The 15,933-nt window shown below is 54.3% G+C and overlaps 7 protein-coding genes across 7 annotated transcripts; 4 read left to right on the plus strand and 3 right to left on the minus strand.

Moving 5' to 3' along the window:
- Positions 1-1,372: 1,372 nt before the first annotated feature.
- Positions 1,373-1,690, plus strand: P152DRAFT_475775 (uncharacterized protein; the record flags this gene model as incomplete). The annotated part of the gene is made up of 1 exon (XM_033681440.1): positions 1,373-1,690. The coding sequence occupies one exon, from the start codon at positions 1,373-1,375 to the stop codon at positions 1,688-1,690; it is 318 nt and encodes a 105-aa protein (XP_033531835.1).
- A 93-nt stretch (positions 1,691-1,783) lies between these two features.
- Positions 1,784-4,813, minus strand: P152DRAFT_401737 (uncharacterized protein; the record flags this gene model as incomplete). Its single annotated transcript, XM_033676623.1, has 2 exons — positions 1,784-4,521; positions 4,570-4,813. 2 exons carry the CDS (start codon positions 4,811-4,813, stop codon positions 1,784-1,786), a joined length of 2,982 nt encoding a protein of 993 aa, XP_033531836.1.
- Positions 4,814-5,507: 694 nt separating this feature from the next.
- Positions 5,508-7,452, plus strand: P152DRAFT_440365 (uncharacterized protein). Its single transcript, XM_033677664.1, has 2 exons — positions 5,508-5,882; positions 6,004-7,452. Exons 1-2 carry the CDS (start codon positions 5,849-5,851, stop codon positions 7,176-7,178), a joined length of 1,209 nt encoding a protein of 402 aa, XP_033531837.1. The 5' UTR covers positions 5,508-5,848; the 3' UTR covers positions 7,179-7,452.
- P152DRAFT_102576 (putative transporter protein) lies at positions 7,339-9,660 on the minus strand. Its single transcript, XM_033673566.1, has 4 exons — positions 9,095-9,660; positions 8,253-9,042; positions 7,858-8,201; positions 7,339-7,785 (listed from the first exon to the last, which is right to left on the minus strand). Exons 1-4 carry the CDS (start codon positions 9,262-9,264, stop codon positions 7,500-7,502), a joined length of 1,590 nt encoding a protein of 529 aa, XP_033531838.1. The 5' UTR covers positions 9,265-9,660; the 3' UTR covers positions 7,339-7,499.
- A 414-nt stretch (positions 9,661-10,074) lies between these two features.
- Positions 10,075-12,359, plus strand: P152DRAFT_401661 (uncharacterized protein; the record flags this gene model as incomplete). The annotated part of the gene is made up of 5 exons (XM_033676618.1): positions 10,075-10,569; positions 10,680-10,893; positions 10,946-10,977; positions 11,028-11,528; positions 11,577-12,359. 5 exons carry the CDS (start codon positions 10,075-10,077, stop codon positions 12,357-12,359), a joined length of 2,025 nt encoding a protein of 674 aa, XP_033531839.1.
- A 22-nt stretch (positions 12,360-12,381) lies between these two features.
- On the minus strand, positions 12,382-14,453 carry P152DRAFT_491733 (metal-dependent amidase/aminoacylase/carboxypeptidase; the record flags this gene model as incomplete). The annotated part of the gene is made up of 4 exons (XM_033682172.1): positions 12,382-13,492; positions 13,546-13,597; positions 13,696-14,224; positions 14,409-14,453. 4 exons carry the CDS (start codon positions 14,451-14,453, stop codon positions 12,826-12,828), a joined length of 1,293 nt encoding a protein of 430 aa, XP_033531840.1. The 3' UTR covers positions 12,382-12,825.
- Positions 14,454-14,733: 280 nt separating this feature from the next.
- P152DRAFT_467929 (uncharacterized protein) lies at positions 14,734-15,838 on the plus strand (the record flags this gene model as incomplete). Its single annotated transcript, XM_033680800.1, has 3 exons — positions 14,734-14,807; positions 14,867-15,491; positions 15,554-15,838. 3 exons carry the CDS (start codon positions 14,734-14,736, stop codon positions 15,836-15,838), a joined length of 984 nt encoding a protein of 327 aa, XP_033531841.1.
- Between the last annotated feature and the right edge of the window lie 95 nt (positions 15,839-15,933).

Consider the following 15,933-nt stretch of genomic DNA (forward strand, 5'->3'; position numbering starts at 1 on the left):
TGGGCTGCCCACTGTCGAAAAGTGCAGCATAGTGCAGCCGAGCAAATGTCGGACTTGGTTTTCCGAGTCTGCGCTACACGATCCCAGCGGTTCAAGACTTGGTTCGATGTGTACTGGCGGATGGCTCACCAGTGGCAGTCCAATCACAGTTCACAAGCATTTTGATGGTAGAGTCATATTTTGGGCACGAGGGTATCGTCAAGCTACTGCTCGAGGCCAAGGCCGACGCCGACTCGAAGGATGAGTACTACGGCGGGGCGCCGCTATGGTGGGCGGCCGAGAACGGGCATGAGGGTATCGTCAAGCTGCTGCTTGAGGCCAAGGCCGACGTCGACCCGAAGGATAACGACGGTCTGACGCCGCTGTCGGGGCCGGCAGCAAACGGTCACGAAGGTATCGTCAAGCTGCTGCTCGAGGCCATGGCCGATGTCGACTCGAAGGATAGCGACGATGTGACGCCGCTGTCGGGGGCGGCCGCAAACGGGCACGAGGGTGTCGTGAAGCTGCTGGAGTCCTTCAGCGGTATATCATTTGCAGCCTCCTCCCCACCCACTACCTAAAGTCATCCACGCTCTATATATCCTGTATAATATTGACAAGAACTGCTATTGCTTTGAAATCAATATGCTGTAACTTCCATGCTGCTCTCGAATTGGTAATAATCGTTGGTTTGATGTACCACGTGGTGTACCCAATTGACAGCCAAATGCCTTTCGTTGCCACCATATACTTTGCATTTTAACAACGTTCTTTTGAGATCAGCATTAGCTCAATCCCTGTTTAACTTTAAGACCATTTAGGTATTAAAGCGTATGGAAGGCATCCGTGCGCTGAGAAGAATCCAAAATGCAAAACGGGAAGCCGAATCTGCTCGCGACTGTATGGTCGACCATATGTGTCCTTCATTTGCCTGCGGCGTCTAGCCACGTCAACAATTATGACCGCATATTCTCAGTTCTCTAAGTATTCTAATTAGAGTATCGTGAAGTCTCCTCGATACTCCTATGCCTATACTAGTTCGGATCTGATCCTCCAAGGCCTCATATCCATTCAGTCACCGAAAGCAACATCTCTTTGTCCACACAGAGCCGATGCGACGCAATTTTCCTTCGTATTCATTCTTTGTGTCGTTCATTGAGTTGCTGTTTCTTAGAAGCCACCTTTGTCTATTCCCCAGAGCCGTTGTAGGCAACCTAGCATCCCATGACAATGATATATATCCGCAATGTGACTATTCCATAAACCTCCCTAACCTTTTCATCGCCAGACGCCCCTGTGAAATATACACCTAGCCTCTCAAAGTCCGTAAGCACTCTTCATTACCCACAAACACTCCTTTACCCCACGCCGAACCGAACCACCCCTGCCCGACATGTCCGCTCCAACCACCTCCACCCCGGAAAGTCCCCCCATCCTCTCTAGCGCGAACGGCCTTCGAACGGACAAGGTCTTCATCGGTACCGTTGTCAGCATGTTGCTCCTCCTAGTCGTCCTCGCAGTCGGGATCGCCGCGCTGCTTTGTTGCCACCGGGGACGTCAACACCGCGTCCGCGACTGGTATCGTCGGAGAAGGGTAGCCAGATGGTCGCTTTGGGAGGCGGATCGGCCAAGCCCGAGCGCATTGATAGGTCGTCCCGATGAGTCGGGTGTTTCCACGCCGGATAGCGTGTTGAAGAAGGACAGTGCCTGAGGTGCTGATCGGAGCTACTCATCGATATTTCAGCGGTATCGGTAGGCAAATAGGAAGCGTAAATATAAATATTCCGTAAATCGTGTCCAGATGCTAATCCATTTCATTAGTCTTTCTATTTCGTTCTCGCTCTTCTTTTCTCCATCTCGTCCACTGCTGCGCGAATTTCGGCTTTCCATCATTTGCTCCTCGGAACTGAAGCCCCAAACTAGGTCCGCGTTCAGTGTCTTGTCCCCCCTCATTGCAAGCCGGGAGTTCCACCAGCGGTATCATCGATGGCCGCCCATGCGCGCATTGAAACGGAAACGCACAACCTCCAAGCCGCTTCACAAGGTCCTCGCACTCCGCCACCGACAGTGCGTCGTTGAACATAATCGCGCTGCGACATGCGCGGGAGTTGATCAGGTTAATGAGCTCCACGGGCGCGGTATGGGTCTCCTTCAGCCACGACGGGGAGGTCGTGTCCCTCGAGCCCTCATCACTCTGCAGAGCCATGACCGGTCGTGTTCGTGCCCAGCTGCCGGAGCCCCCGCCCGACGATTCGGCCAGTTTCCAGACTTCGGCGCGAAGCAGTGAGATTAGAATTTTCGGTTCCGATTTGCAACGTTCGGAAATGGTGGTCGGGAGGGTCTTCACCGACACCGTCGCTCGGTTGTCATCAACATCGGTAGTGTCGCCGGATCGAGGCCGCTTGTCTAAGGTTGAAGGAAGGATATCGTAGACAATCGCCCAGTCGGCGAACGACGGTGCATGCAGTCCAAAGAGATCCGCCTCGCGGGGCGTGACTTGAAACTGAATCGGGGTTGATAGTTGGACGTGGTTGCGGCGCGAGATGATGTCGCCTTTTGTGACCGCGGAATTCGGTGGCGGCTCGCACAGTGCCGTCAAGAGAGCCTCCACTCTGACCCGTTCATCGGCGGCATGCTGATCGATTAAGACGAGTAGCTCGGCGCCTGGATGTGCGTCACTCGGTACCTGGACCAGAATGAACTTTTTATCAACTTGACTGAGCACCTTGGCACACTGTAAAGAAATCCTTGAGATTCGACTCGCTGTAGACGGTGAGATCTCTTGGAATGCCTGTTTAATAGCATTTGTACTGCTCCGTGAAGATCGGTCCTTATTGGTGTCGCCAAATTGGGCGGTGAAGCCAACCGTCGGAATATGATTCTCGGCGGTTGGAAATACCGGATTGGTCCAGCTTTTGAGAACGTCGGCTAGCCATCCTCCCGTGATTTCAGGAACCTCCCTCTCTTGTGCGCCTGCTTTTGATTTATGCGAAGCGTGTGCTTTCTTAGATTCTTCGAGAATGAACGCATAGCGCGACTGCTGCCCTCGGTCAACATGAGTGGGACCAATCTTTCGAGGGAGCAGGACGCCTGTCCTGGAATTGACAAGATGTTTTTGCCCGGTCACAGGATCCGTCCAAACCATGGCTTCGACATCCTGTGCGCCTTGCATTTGCTGGATGTCTTCATTATCTTGTAGAGCGGCGGAGGAGGTACTCTTCGTTGGAGTCTCGCAGGGTGTACGGGTAGAAGAGGTCGATTCAGCGGGAGACGTTGGCCGATTCTCAGAAAAGCCCACCGATCGGTTTATGTCTGCCGGAAGTCGGCCATCCTGGAACTTCGCTGTTTTGGGCCGAAGAGTTAAGTCATTAGGAGTAGATAGCTTCCTCTTTTGAGGCGTTCTCAGATACCCAGCAGAAGGGGCTGTTGATGGAAGTGTAGGATGAGCAGGCTGGCCATGTGAGCTAGCCGAATCATCCAAAGCATCTCTTGAAAGTATCTTGAAAGGGGTTTCCTTAGCTGGTGAACGCGTTTGTCGCCGTTCCATGTGCAACTTCTTCGGGCGGAAGTGATGAGCAGCCAGCCATTGAGTAACCATGACATTGAGAATGTCCAGGATTGCTTGGAGTCCGCTCTCGTTCGAAATGTCGGCGTTCAAACCAGAATGCTCTTCAGTTTGCTTAATGGTAATCCGGAGGACAAACATGGGCCAGCGATCCGCGCCCTTGCGGGATGCCCGGAGCTGTCGAAGGGTGAAGTCCGCCCCAGGGGAGTCCCGACCCGTCTTCGAAGGGGATGGGTTCTCACCATCCGACTCCGCGTCCTGGTCAGTCTGACCGTAACTGGACAGATTGAACAGCCGGTTTATATGCTCGTACAGAACGTTGTGGCCTGTCTCGGCAGTCAAAGGTCGGATTCCCAAAGAGATGAACTGCACCTGTCGGGTAGGCGATGGCTCCAGCGAAATTGCGCCCTTGATTCCGAGCTCACGAGAAGAAGCAGCAGCTGGGATCCACTGCTTTGGGTCATTATTCAAAATCAGACGAGACTGGTTTAGCAAGGACAAGCTGAACGGTAAATCGAATGAATGGCGAGAGACATCTCCGAGCGCCTCTCCACGATAGCGAGATGCGTTCGAAGGAAGGAAGGAAAATGTATGAGCGCGGTCTTTCACAACCAAGGCGCACTCGCGGCCCCAGCCTAGAAGCAAAGCGACCACCGACCTCTTGAGATCTTCCCAAAGCCGTTCAGTCTCGACCTTGGAATCTGCTGACGCTGCCCTCTGCTTAACGCGAACAGGGAGGTTTCCGAAGAGATCGCGGACCATCACTCGTGTCCCATGACTTCCTCTAGACAGCTCATGGTGAACGGGAGCGGGAAGATGTCGTGCCATGACTTTGGAACGGTGAAATACAACGCTGTTGCAAGACTTATGTGTGCGATGGCGAGACGAGACTGTGAGCAAGGAAACTGACTTCAAGGCAGAGAGAAAGAGCCCATTGTTACCGTACAGTTCCGTCTCGGAGTCAAACTTTGACGTATCTAAAGAAGTTAGACGCTGCGTAGACATGACATTATATTTATACGAACGGTATTGCTTCCCGAGACCACCACCTTCATGGAACTCAGAAGGCAGGATTCCAACGCCATCATCTTCTACGATGCAGTTCCCTCGATTGAAGTCCACTTCAATCTCAATTCGTGAGGCTGCAGCATCGAGTGAATTCCTAATCAAGCCTAATGCGACAGCACATAGAGAGGTGATCGTGCTTGAAGATTTGATCTGAGCGACGACTTCGTCCGGAAGGCGACGGATTGACGTCAATGGGTGCATATCGACAATATCACCACCATCTCCCCAAAGTGCCATCTTCAATCCAGTGCCGGTTCCTGGTCATTACGAGGAACGCAGGGGTTGACTTCCAACTATTGTTCTATTTCGGCATTGTTCCGCGTTCGATGATTGACCATCAAACATGGACAGCAAAAGGTGACGAACGCATGGACAATTGCCGCATCGACAGTCTTGTCAATTCCCAATCTCGCTTGCGCAGAGGTCAGTACCCGAAGGACCTATTACAGCGTAGCATCTAAATGGATCGCAAGATATAGAATAAACCAAACAAGCCTGACAAGCTTGATGTTTCGTGATTGCAAGGCTTCCCTAGGTTCAAGTGATTAGAGAACACACAGGTGCATGTAGAGTTGACAGGACAAGGCTGACGGCTGGTAGCATGAGTAGCAAGACAAGGGTCTTAAGCAGTTAAGCTGCGCTCCATCACCGAGTGAAATTGTGCTGTGACTTGGAAGTTGTCATACTTAGTGAGACGATCCACAGTAGGGTGACTTCAAGTATCAGAATTCAGGTATCGGAATTCAGACATCAGTATTCCGGACCTATCAGTATTCTGGACCTTAATGTACTTTTGACTGTTCTAGGTTGTCAGCCTCCTGTTCTGTAATTATCTCCGATTCAGTTACAGATCATTTCATTCCATCCATGTCCAAGACCGGACCTTAACTCATCCTCCCTCCTAACCTATGGTAAATCACCTGCTGTAAACCACCTGCGGTAAACCACCTCCGCCTAAATCTCCATATCACCCTGCACACTCTTGCCGAATTGCACATCGCTTGACCAACGAGAGACATCTATTTAATACCCGAGCGGCGACTGTAACGAAGATTCTTTGTTTCCTGTACCCTTACAACACCACAACGGCTCTCCAACCAGGCACCAGTCCGGTCCTTCTGGATATTATCGTCCACGGGATCGCATTGCTTGATTATCCCAAACCTATTTCTGGGACATTGGTCTATCCCGCTTAAGACCATTCCCCAGAGTTTGACGGTCAAATCCTAGACTAGCATGGCAACTGCCGCACCCGCAACTCGGCCCCATGGTACGTACGTTAGCTTACCGTCGCTATTTGAATGACGGACTTCCCGCAACTTCTCGCTGAAGACGATATTGCTATGACTTCTGCGTTATGACTGGTTCTGACTAGCCGTCAAACATGTCAGACCGAAACAGCCGCCGCCGCCCCTTCGCATGGATGAAGCGACTGGCGAACCTGAAGACATCTGGGTCGCCCGTTTCGACGGACAAGAAAAGCCAGCTACATACAGGCTCGCCGTCGAAGAAGCACGCGACGCTGAAAAACAACCCATACCCCGAGTCCGGGCACCTCCATCGACCATCAGGACTAGGCAGTCCGAACGGCCGGTCGTTCTCTACTCGTCGGTCACAGCAGAATGGCAGCTATACCTCGTTCGAGAACGCGGAACACCATCATACGATGCAGAAGAGCAACAAATCGACCGCTCCAACGGTCGCCACGAACCCAGGGACAATCCATTCCGACGCCGGGCAGTCGAAAGCCGGAACCAGCGCAACCGGTGCCGGGGGGATCAGTTCCCTCCGGGCGGACAGCACCTTCTCGTCTCCAAACCACTCAGATCAATCCCTAACCACCACCCTCACCACCATCCAATCTACAACACCCTCCGGCTTCCTCGCCGCCCCGACGAACGCAAACCCCCACCCGGGGACCGGCCCCAACTTCTCCCACCAATACCCCGTCTCCCCCGTCGCCTCCGCCATCCCCTCCCACCTCACCATGCCCCACCCCCACACCTACAACGCCGCCACCGCCAACAACGTCCTCTCCGACAACGCCTCCATCATCACCCTCGCCTCCTCCTCCAAGGCCCGCCGCCGCCGCAACTCCCTTGACACCGACGCCAGCGTCCGTGCCCTCTTCGGCGCCTCCCGCGAAAGCCTCCCGCTCTCCTTCTTCTCCACCACCGCGGTCGACCCCTCCATCTCCGGCGCGCCGCCCGGGTCGGCCGGGCTGGGCGCCGCCATCGGGACGAGCCGTCCGAGCATCGCGAGTGCGGAGCGCGCGAGCGTGTATAGTGCGAATGGCGCGCTCTCGGGGCCCGCGGGCGTCATTGGGAGTGAGCGGAATAGCATCCATACACCGAAGAACGTGACAGATGGGGGGAGTATTCGGAGTGCGGGGCTCGGAGGGCACGGGAGGGCGGAGAGTCTGAGCGGGAGCATCACGGGGATTATGGGGGGGTTGGGGAATCCGGTGACGAGCGCGAAGGAGAATAAGGATGAGATTGTGGAGGACGGGGAGGTGGAGTCGGAGAAGGGGGAGGAGGCGGAGAAGGGGCAGGAGTCGGGGCGATGAGGAATGAAGTGTACGATTTCGGATGGGTAACTCACGTGGGGCGGGATGGGCTGGTCTGCTTATGCTGGTGTTCATTTGACCGTAATGATAACTCGCTCATCCGTATTTGGGACGGTCCATGGCGTTTCATTGCATTTGGCTGGGAGGATGGCTGGGATGATTCAAGCATGACTCGGAAGGTCATCGGGACGGATGGGTTCAAACCTGCTATACGTAGGTAAGAAGCTTAGGAAATTAGGCTTCATGTTACAGAATTATCAAATTCAAAAACGCTTGTTCATAATTATATTTTGGTAATTTCATATTGCAGCGTTCCATTCGCTAGCTCGAACCAAGTAATCCGCGCGCACGATGTTGTCCTCTGACAAGCCATCCGCCTTTGAGCAGCGTCCCAACTTCTTCCAGGCTTAATCCGGCCGTTTCGGGGTATATAAGCCACACGGCGATCCACCCAGCAACGCAGATCGCAGCGTACAATGCGAACGTTCCCGGCCCCGTCAGCAGCCAGAGGAGCGGCAGAAAGGTGAAGCCGACAATAGTGTTGCAGAGCCAGTTGGTCGAGGTAGCAAGCGCTCCACCGAGGGACCGAACAGTGAGTGGGAAGAGTCTTTTGAGGGTCAGCAATCATTTGATCGGAATCGATGATATCGGTATGCAATAATACCACGGGAGAACTCACTCAGACTGCTGCCATGGGACATTCCCTAGTCCAATAGCATATCCAGCAACGTAGATGACCATAGCTACGACGACCAAAATCGGCCACGGTCCCCCCTTTCCAGTATCGGCCCCTTGGACGGCATGGATGTCGATGAAGTTAAAAGCCACTGAACAGAGGATGAGACCGACGACCATGACTGGAATTGAATACAGCAGGATCCGTCGCCTGCCCACGGTGTCTATCGCATAGAATGCGACTACTGTGAAGAGGAAGTTCGTCATCGCGACACATAGTGCGGTCAACGTAGGGGACTGAAAGCCTACCAGCGCGAAGATCGTGGCAGAGAAATACATGAGGACATTCTAGATTCCAAATTAGACACCCCCTAAGCAACGGAGGGGGAGCGCACTTACAAAGCCGCATAGCTGCTGAAGTCCTTGCAGCATACACGCGATGATCAAAGCACGCCGATTCGATGGTACACGCACGAGCTCGGAGAACCGCGCCTTGGTCTTGAAAATCTCGGATTTCATCCCGGGGGTCGCATGGTGCGGATCTACCCCTTCCAATCGGCTTTCCTCGTTCAGTTCGGACTCAATGCGTCGCAGCGTAGTTTCAACGATCTCGTCGGTGGTACTCCCATACGCCTTCTGGAGCACCTGTCTGGCCTTCTCGATCCGCTCTTGCATAACCAGCCACCGCGGCGTCTCCGGCATGAACGCGAACAGTGCCAGCTGCGCGATGGCCGGCGCCGCTCCCAATCCGACCATCCAACGCCATCCGCGCGGCGCTTCTGAGAAGGACCAGCCGATGACGTAGGCGATGACTTGCCCGAGGGTGATCATCAGCACCGAGATGACAACCAATCGGCCACGGTGTTGCGCGGGAGCGAGCTCGGATATATACAGCGGCGTCACGAAGCTGGCACTTCCGATGGCAAAGCCCACCACGCTTCGGCCCAGGATCATCCCCCACACGCTCGTCGTGACCGCCTGCCATAGTGCGCCGGCGATGAACAGGATATCCGCAATCAGGATCACGGACTTGCGGCCCAGCGAGTCCGATATAGCGCCCGTCAGAGGATCGGCAATGAACGCGAAGAGGCTGGTGCAGGAGGTGATGAGGCTCTTGTCCAGCCTGGTCAAAGGGCGGCCAGAGAGGTCGTCTCCGATGCTGACTAGAGTTGACGATATAACGCCGGTGCTATAGCGCGGTCAGCAGCTGTAGCTGTCGGTGCAAGCGGTGGATTCCTTACTCGTATCCGAATAGTAGACCGCTAATCCCCGCCGCCAGCGTTAAGATCCAGATGAAAAGTACCGGAGACCGCGCGTCGGCCCGGCGGCGCGTTTCATTCCTGTCAGTGGCATCGTCTCCGTGCTCGTCACCGATCAACGGCTGTCGCTGGCCATCGTCGGGCTCTGTCATCTCGTAACTGTCGCCCTCCCCAGGATGCCCATCAACGCTCGCCGTGGTTGCAATTGCTGGCTGCGCATAACTTAGCCTGGCCGGATCGGACAGACAAAGTCACGCACAGAACGGTTAGTGGTCCATTAGTAATCGGAGGGATTGGTTTAACGGCGATGGGACTGCTAGAGCAGTGGTGATCAGATGTATCCGAACTAGCCTAAGGTCAGAACTTCAGGTACAACTGCACGTACAGGTACCAGTGGGCAGTAACAATTGTCGAGACTGGGCAGGCAGGATGCAGGATGCAAGATCCTTGGGTGGAATCTTTGATCTGCCTTGCGGGCTCACCATTCACCAAGTCACCACTCGCCTGTCTCAGGGTCCAAGGATCCTAATTAGTTGTCATATCCAAGGCTGAATGCCTGTGTCCACTGTCCACAGCCCCCGCATTTAAGGGCGTCTATCTCCGCACGTACCGGAGGCCTATCACCCATGGCGGCCAAAAGCCCGAAATGCCTTGACATCTCTAGACTCTATTCCGTATTGGGAAGTACTAAATAATCCCACTATGCAGCTGATGCTGGCGCCAGGCAGCCTTGACGCTTACGCATCAATGGTCCGACGGGCGACGGCTGGAGGGGTTTTTATCACTTGAAGAAATGTTGTGAATCACTCTGGACATAAGTTCTCTCCACTCACTGGTATCCTGAGTCATCATTGTCTTGGTCGCCGTTCAGTCTCAGCCTTATCATTGTCTTTGACGCTTATGGTAGCATTTGAAGACCCACGAGAGCCACTCTACGGTGTAAGATGGAAGGGGCACGCACCATGGAAGGGCTTCACCCCGCCCAGAGAAGAGCACGGAGCCAGCTCTCTTGTACGGCTTGCAGGCAGGGGAAACTCCGGTGCGATCGATCACACCCGTGTAATCAGTGTATCAAGCGGTCCCGCGATACGTCGTGTTCGTATTTGGCCCCACCGCAGAAGAAGAAGCCCAACCAGAATATGCGCGACCGGGTGAAACATCTGGAGAGCCTTGTTGTCGATCTGATGTCGAACATGGAGAACAAAAGTCCCAAATCGTCGGATCCGTCGAACCCCTCCAGATCCACATCAGTATCTGAGTCTTCGAAAGAGTCCGAAAGCCCTTTGACAAGTACGAACTCATCGCGAAGTCCTGGCGATTCGTCGGAGACTGGGAATTCCACCACCACGGAGCAGACGGACGTCGAGGTGGACCCCACGGCATTTGGAAATATGCAGATCTCCAAGGATGAGACGAAATGGTCTGGACCGTTGCATTGGGAAACTGTTTTGAACGACGTAAGTTGCCATGCCTTACCCTATCCGATCTTCACCACGCACTAGTTCATTCGGGCCGTCAATACAGCGGCTAAGTGCAGCCGAGCGAAGCATAGCTGACTATGACATAGATCCAAGAGGTAAAGGCTGAACTTGGGGACAACGAAGAACCAGACGAATCTCCAGGGGATGATGCCCAACTGCCAGAATCTCAGATGACGCCGCTTTTCATACTGGGTGCCGCAGCCCCATATGGAAGAGCGCAACTCATGGAGCAGATACCTAAAAAACCCGAGGCAGACGAACTGATCTCTCGGTGGTTCAATGCCTTTGATCCATTGACGAGTAAGCCTCTGCCTATAAAATGTCATTAACCAGCATCTAACTCATAATTCAGTGATGATACATCGCCCTACATTTCAGCAAGAGGTTAGTAGTCTTCAGCATAGCCTGAAATGCCTTTCTGATTGGCATCTTAGTATTATAACTTTTGGTCCGACCCATCGAACGTCCCCATCACCTGGATTGCGATGTTGTGTGGCATCATGTCTCTGTCTGCCACACTACGGTATGTCGACGAGCAAGATACCGCACCGGCTGATGCCCTTGAGAAATGCGTCGCAGACATGAACCAATATCACGGCATGGCTGCCATTGCAATGTCATTGGGAGACTTTAGCAAGCCTACCGCCTACACGGTCGAGGCACTGATGGTCTACGCCGAGTGCGAGTTCATCCGCGGCAAAGCCAACCAAATGAGGGTGTGGCTTCTTACGGGACTCATCCTGCGCGTGGCGCTCCGAATGGGGTATCATCGTGACTCCAAACATTTCCCCAATATTTCCCCCTTTGCTGGAGAAATGCGGCGGCGAGTGTGGTGGGTTCTGTATCAATTTGACATCTTGGGTTCGTTCCAGCTGGGTCTCCCAAGCATGGTCAGGGCAATCCAATCTGATACTGCGTGCCCACGTAACCTCCATGTGCGATCTCCCATTCCGAATATACCGTTCCATCCTAATGAAACATAGGACTCGGACTTCGGTGTCGATTCCAAAGAACTTCCCCCGGCACGACCGACATCCGAGTTGACGAATGCGTCGTACTCGACCGGGAAGATGGCGCTCAGCACGATTTTTGGCAAAGCCACAGATTTCTCCCATGCTCTCACTGAGCCTACGGAAGAAGAAGTTATGCAGTTGGATAGGGAACTGCAGGACGCCTATGCGAAGCTGCCGGAATCCTTGAAATCACCTCGAATGAATGAATATTTAACGATCACTCACAGCACCGAGCTACTGCTGTGCTCGATCAACATCGGGATGCTTTATCAGAAGACGAGATGTGTGCTTCATCGTCGGTTCCTCAAGCACTCGAAGGGCGATGAACGCTATAAATACTCACGGGACTCCTGCATCTCCGCTGCTATCAGTCTTCTCGAGCATCACAAAACGCTGGACATCGCCTGTCGGCCAGGCGGGCTGCTATGGAAGTACCGTTGGTACACGTCAACTGTCAGCACCCATGATTTCCTCCTGGCAGCCATGATCCTATGCCTGGAGCTTTCGAACCACCAGCAAAACTCTTGCGACGCCAACCTGTCCAATATTCCCCTACCGTGTCTAGAACAATTTCACCAAATACATGACGGTCTCCAATCGACGTACGAAATCTTCCAGAAGACGGAGCCGAAGACGACGGAATTGAAGCAGGCGTTGTCGGCAATGGCCATCATGCTGCAGAAAGTTCGGGGGCCACTCGTAAGGCTCGCTAAGGTTCGCCAGGAGCAGAACATGAAGAATTGTATGTGTTGATTCGTTTACCCGTAGAGCAGCAGAGGTTAGGATCACTGACTGCCCTAGTGCAACTCCCCTTTTTCGCTTCGCCCGCAGGGGGAACGGGAGATGCCATCCCACCGTTCGCCGCTCCAGCTGCTGATGATCTCCTGTTCTCGACCGCCGAGGCCGACGCAAGCATGCTCAATCAAAATGGCGGTTACGACCCTATTGGAGGCATGTTCGATGTCAATATGGACATGAGATGGGTTCGTGGCTCCACACCAACACCTGGATATTTCGCATTGCTGATCGTTTTCCAACGTATAGGAGGACTGGGACCATTCGATTCTCAGGAACGACGATGACATCCAAGGGTTATGGAACAGTAACAACACGATGCCTGACATGCCATTCATTCCGCTCCAGAGTTATGAGCCGCCGCCCTGGGTTTACGGGAACGACCAGAGCGGAGGCTCATAGCACACTACCATATATGCCGCGTCTAGGTTGCCAGCCATGTCAATGCCCCTCCCGCCAGGCCTTCGATCGCAACTTTTAATGTCGGCATGATGACCGGCGCGAAATACGAACTATGGTTGATAGGAATCTCCTTGAGCTTGCCTTCTTTCTCTTTTTCGTCCCATACTGCGGGATCCGTCCCCCCGTACGTCCAGAAGCATGATGGTCTATTGACGGACGTCGCGAGAATCCCGAAATCTTCACTCCCTCCGAGCCGCGGACCGTCGGAGCTATAACCGTGCGGCCTTCCTGGAAAGATGCCGGCAAACGTCGTCTCGATGCCCGTGGTGACCTCGTCGTCATTGTTGAGGAACGGGAAGTTACTGAGCGATTCCAATTCCGGTTCCTGCGGCGCGTTGCTGGCCATGGCTTCGGCGTTGATGATTCGTCGTGTCCCCTCGAGGACATGCGCGCGAGTCTCCGGGTCAAGCGTACGGATGTTGAGCTTGATCTCCGCGTGCTCCGGGATGATATTTTCTGCGTCGCCTGCGTGGATCGAGCCGACCGTAACTACTGCGGGGCAATTATATGGATCCACTTCCCGGGAGACAATGGTCTGGAGTCGTAGCACCGTCGAGGCGGCCATCACAATCGGGTCGATCGTTCGATGAGGCTGGGAACCATGGCCGGATCGGCCGTGAAGCGTGACTCTTCCCTATCTGTCAGGACTGTGATTGCAGCGGATGGATGTACACTCGCTCACCGAAAGGAGTCGGCAGCGCTGGCCACCAGTCCGCGTTTTGTTTCTAAGCTTCCTGTTCGTATGGCTGGTCAGTTCCTGTATCTAGCAAATAACACTCCGCTCACACTGCTCTCTTTGGACCTTTCAACATGAGAAGATGTCATCACCTACCAGCTCGTCCAGGCATCACATGCGCCCCCAGCACCACATCCGGGATGGGAACTTTGGTATACAGCCCCCCATTCCCCTCCACCATAGCCTTTGCGCCAGCGCCCTTCTCTTCCGCTGGTTGGAAGCACAATATGAGCGTGCCCCTCCACGCTTTCTTGGCGTCCAACATCAACTTCGCTGTCGCCAACAAACTCGTGATATGCATATCATGGCCGCATGCATGCATCGTCGGGCGTTCCACGCCTTCGGAATCCCTCATGCGCGTCTTGCTTGCGTACTCCAATCCCGTCTTCTCCTCCACCGGCAGCCCATCCATGTCCGCTCGCAGCAGGACCGTCGCCCCCTCGCCATTCTTCAGGACCGCCGCCACCCCGTGCGTCTCCCCGATGTTCGTGAAGATGTCGTAGCTGCCTAGCGACCGGAGCTCTTCGGTCACCCGCGCTGCCGTTTCGGACTCGAGGTGGGATAGCTCCGGGTGCGCATGGAAATGTTTGTAGAGGTCTTGGTATACATCCAGGGACGGTAGGTGCTCGTCCAGCACGCCTCGGATTTTGGAGGGTGAGGCCGAATTGGCTTCGGGGACTATGTGATGAGTATGCATTCTTGCTAGGCTGTCGAAGCTGTACTACTGAGGTACCTCACAAAGACCTTAAGATATCATTGAACCAAGAGTCATGGAATGCCGTGCTTTACTCCTAATACTTAGCACGTACACCTGTATCATGAGTGGGTCTTCTGTTCCACTTTGCTGCCGGCATGATTGCCGGTGATGTACCCAGAGCTTCAAGGGGTGTTGATGTCTGGTTGCTGTCCTACGTAATATCTCACCAATGAAGCTTGAGATGCGGGGGAACTTTCAGTTCTGTTTCTGTTTCAGGTCCCAGGCACCAAGGCATACCATAGCTAATGCTTGGAGATCACGGGTCGCCCATTACGTGGAACAGTTCACCTTATTCATCTGGCACATTATCGTTCCTTGCAATTCCCATTGGAAATGTAACTGCTGTCAAGTCGAAGGAAGACAATCTCACCTAGACCATGTCCCGTCAAAGGGCACAGTCGACTAGCGATGCCATCAAAGGCCCGCATTCCGTGAGCTTGAAGGTACTGAGGCAGGTTGATATAATATGCTCCCAATACAGTTCCCATTGCCGTACTAACACCTCCCCAGACTCTCCAGGCCTTCTCTCGCTGGCCAGACTGCGCTTCCTGCCCTGGATGAGGACAAAGACCTCTCCCTCCCCCGCCATGCATCTCGCGGCTATCCCGCCAGCGACGCGCACGACTTGTCGACCATCGCGCCCGTTCTTCGCCTCCCGGAGTCGTTTGCGGCAGCATACGTAGGAGAGTTCTTTACCTGCACGCTGTGTGGGAACAATGAGATTGACGAAGGCGACGAGACGCGCGCCGTGTCTCGCGTCCGTATCACCGCCGAGATGCAGACGCCGTCGAACCCCGGCGGAGCGCAGGTGGATCTCGACACGACGAATGGGGGCGCGGAGGCCGCGGACGTGGCCCCGGGGTCGTCGCTGCAGAAGATCTTCCGTGTGGAGCTGAAAGAGGAGGGGAAGCATACGTTGGTGGTAACGGTGTCATATACCGAGACGCAGTTTGCCAGCGAGGGCAAGGCCGCCGGCGGGAGGATGCGGACGTTCAGGAAGTTGTATCAGTTCGTGGCTATGCCTCTGATTGGGGTCCGGACGAAGACGAACGAGCTGCCTTCGAAGAAGGACGGCGCTCGCTTCTGCCTGGAAGCTCAGTTGGAGAACCTCAGCGATCATACCGTCTGTTTGCAGGTCTGTATACTGTTTGCATTGTCACTATTGCCTCAAAGTATACCGTGCTAATGGTGTTATAGTCTGTGGACATCCTCCCGAAGCCACCGTTCAAACCCAGCTCCTTTAACTGGGAGCTGAATCTCGCGAACCCTACGTCCCCCACAATTGGACCTCGCGATGTCTACCAGATCGCCTTTCTACTCGAGCAGCAACCGACGAAAGACTCGGGCGCCGACGTAGGGCCGTCGCTGACGCCGGACAAGCGCCTGATACTGGGCCAATTATCTATCCACTGGACGTCGCCGATGGGTGATCAGGGGTCGCTCAGCACCGGGTGGCTTACGTCCATTCTTCCGTCGGCGTGAAAGTCGGATCGTGCTTGGGTATCTCCGTATTCTCCCGACGCTCCTCATGAGTCTCATCGTTCACTGAAGCGTCCTGCGTCCCGGGTGATACCCGG

The sequence above is a fragment of the Eremomyces bilateralis genome, assembly GCF_010015585.1.
Source record: "Eremomyces bilateralis CBS 781.70 unplaced genomic scaffold P152scaffold_19, whole genome shotgun sequence".
Lineage (NCBI taxonomy): Eukaryota > Fungi > Ascomycota > Dothideomycetes > Eremomycetales > Eremomycetaceae > Eremomyces > Eremomyces bilateralis.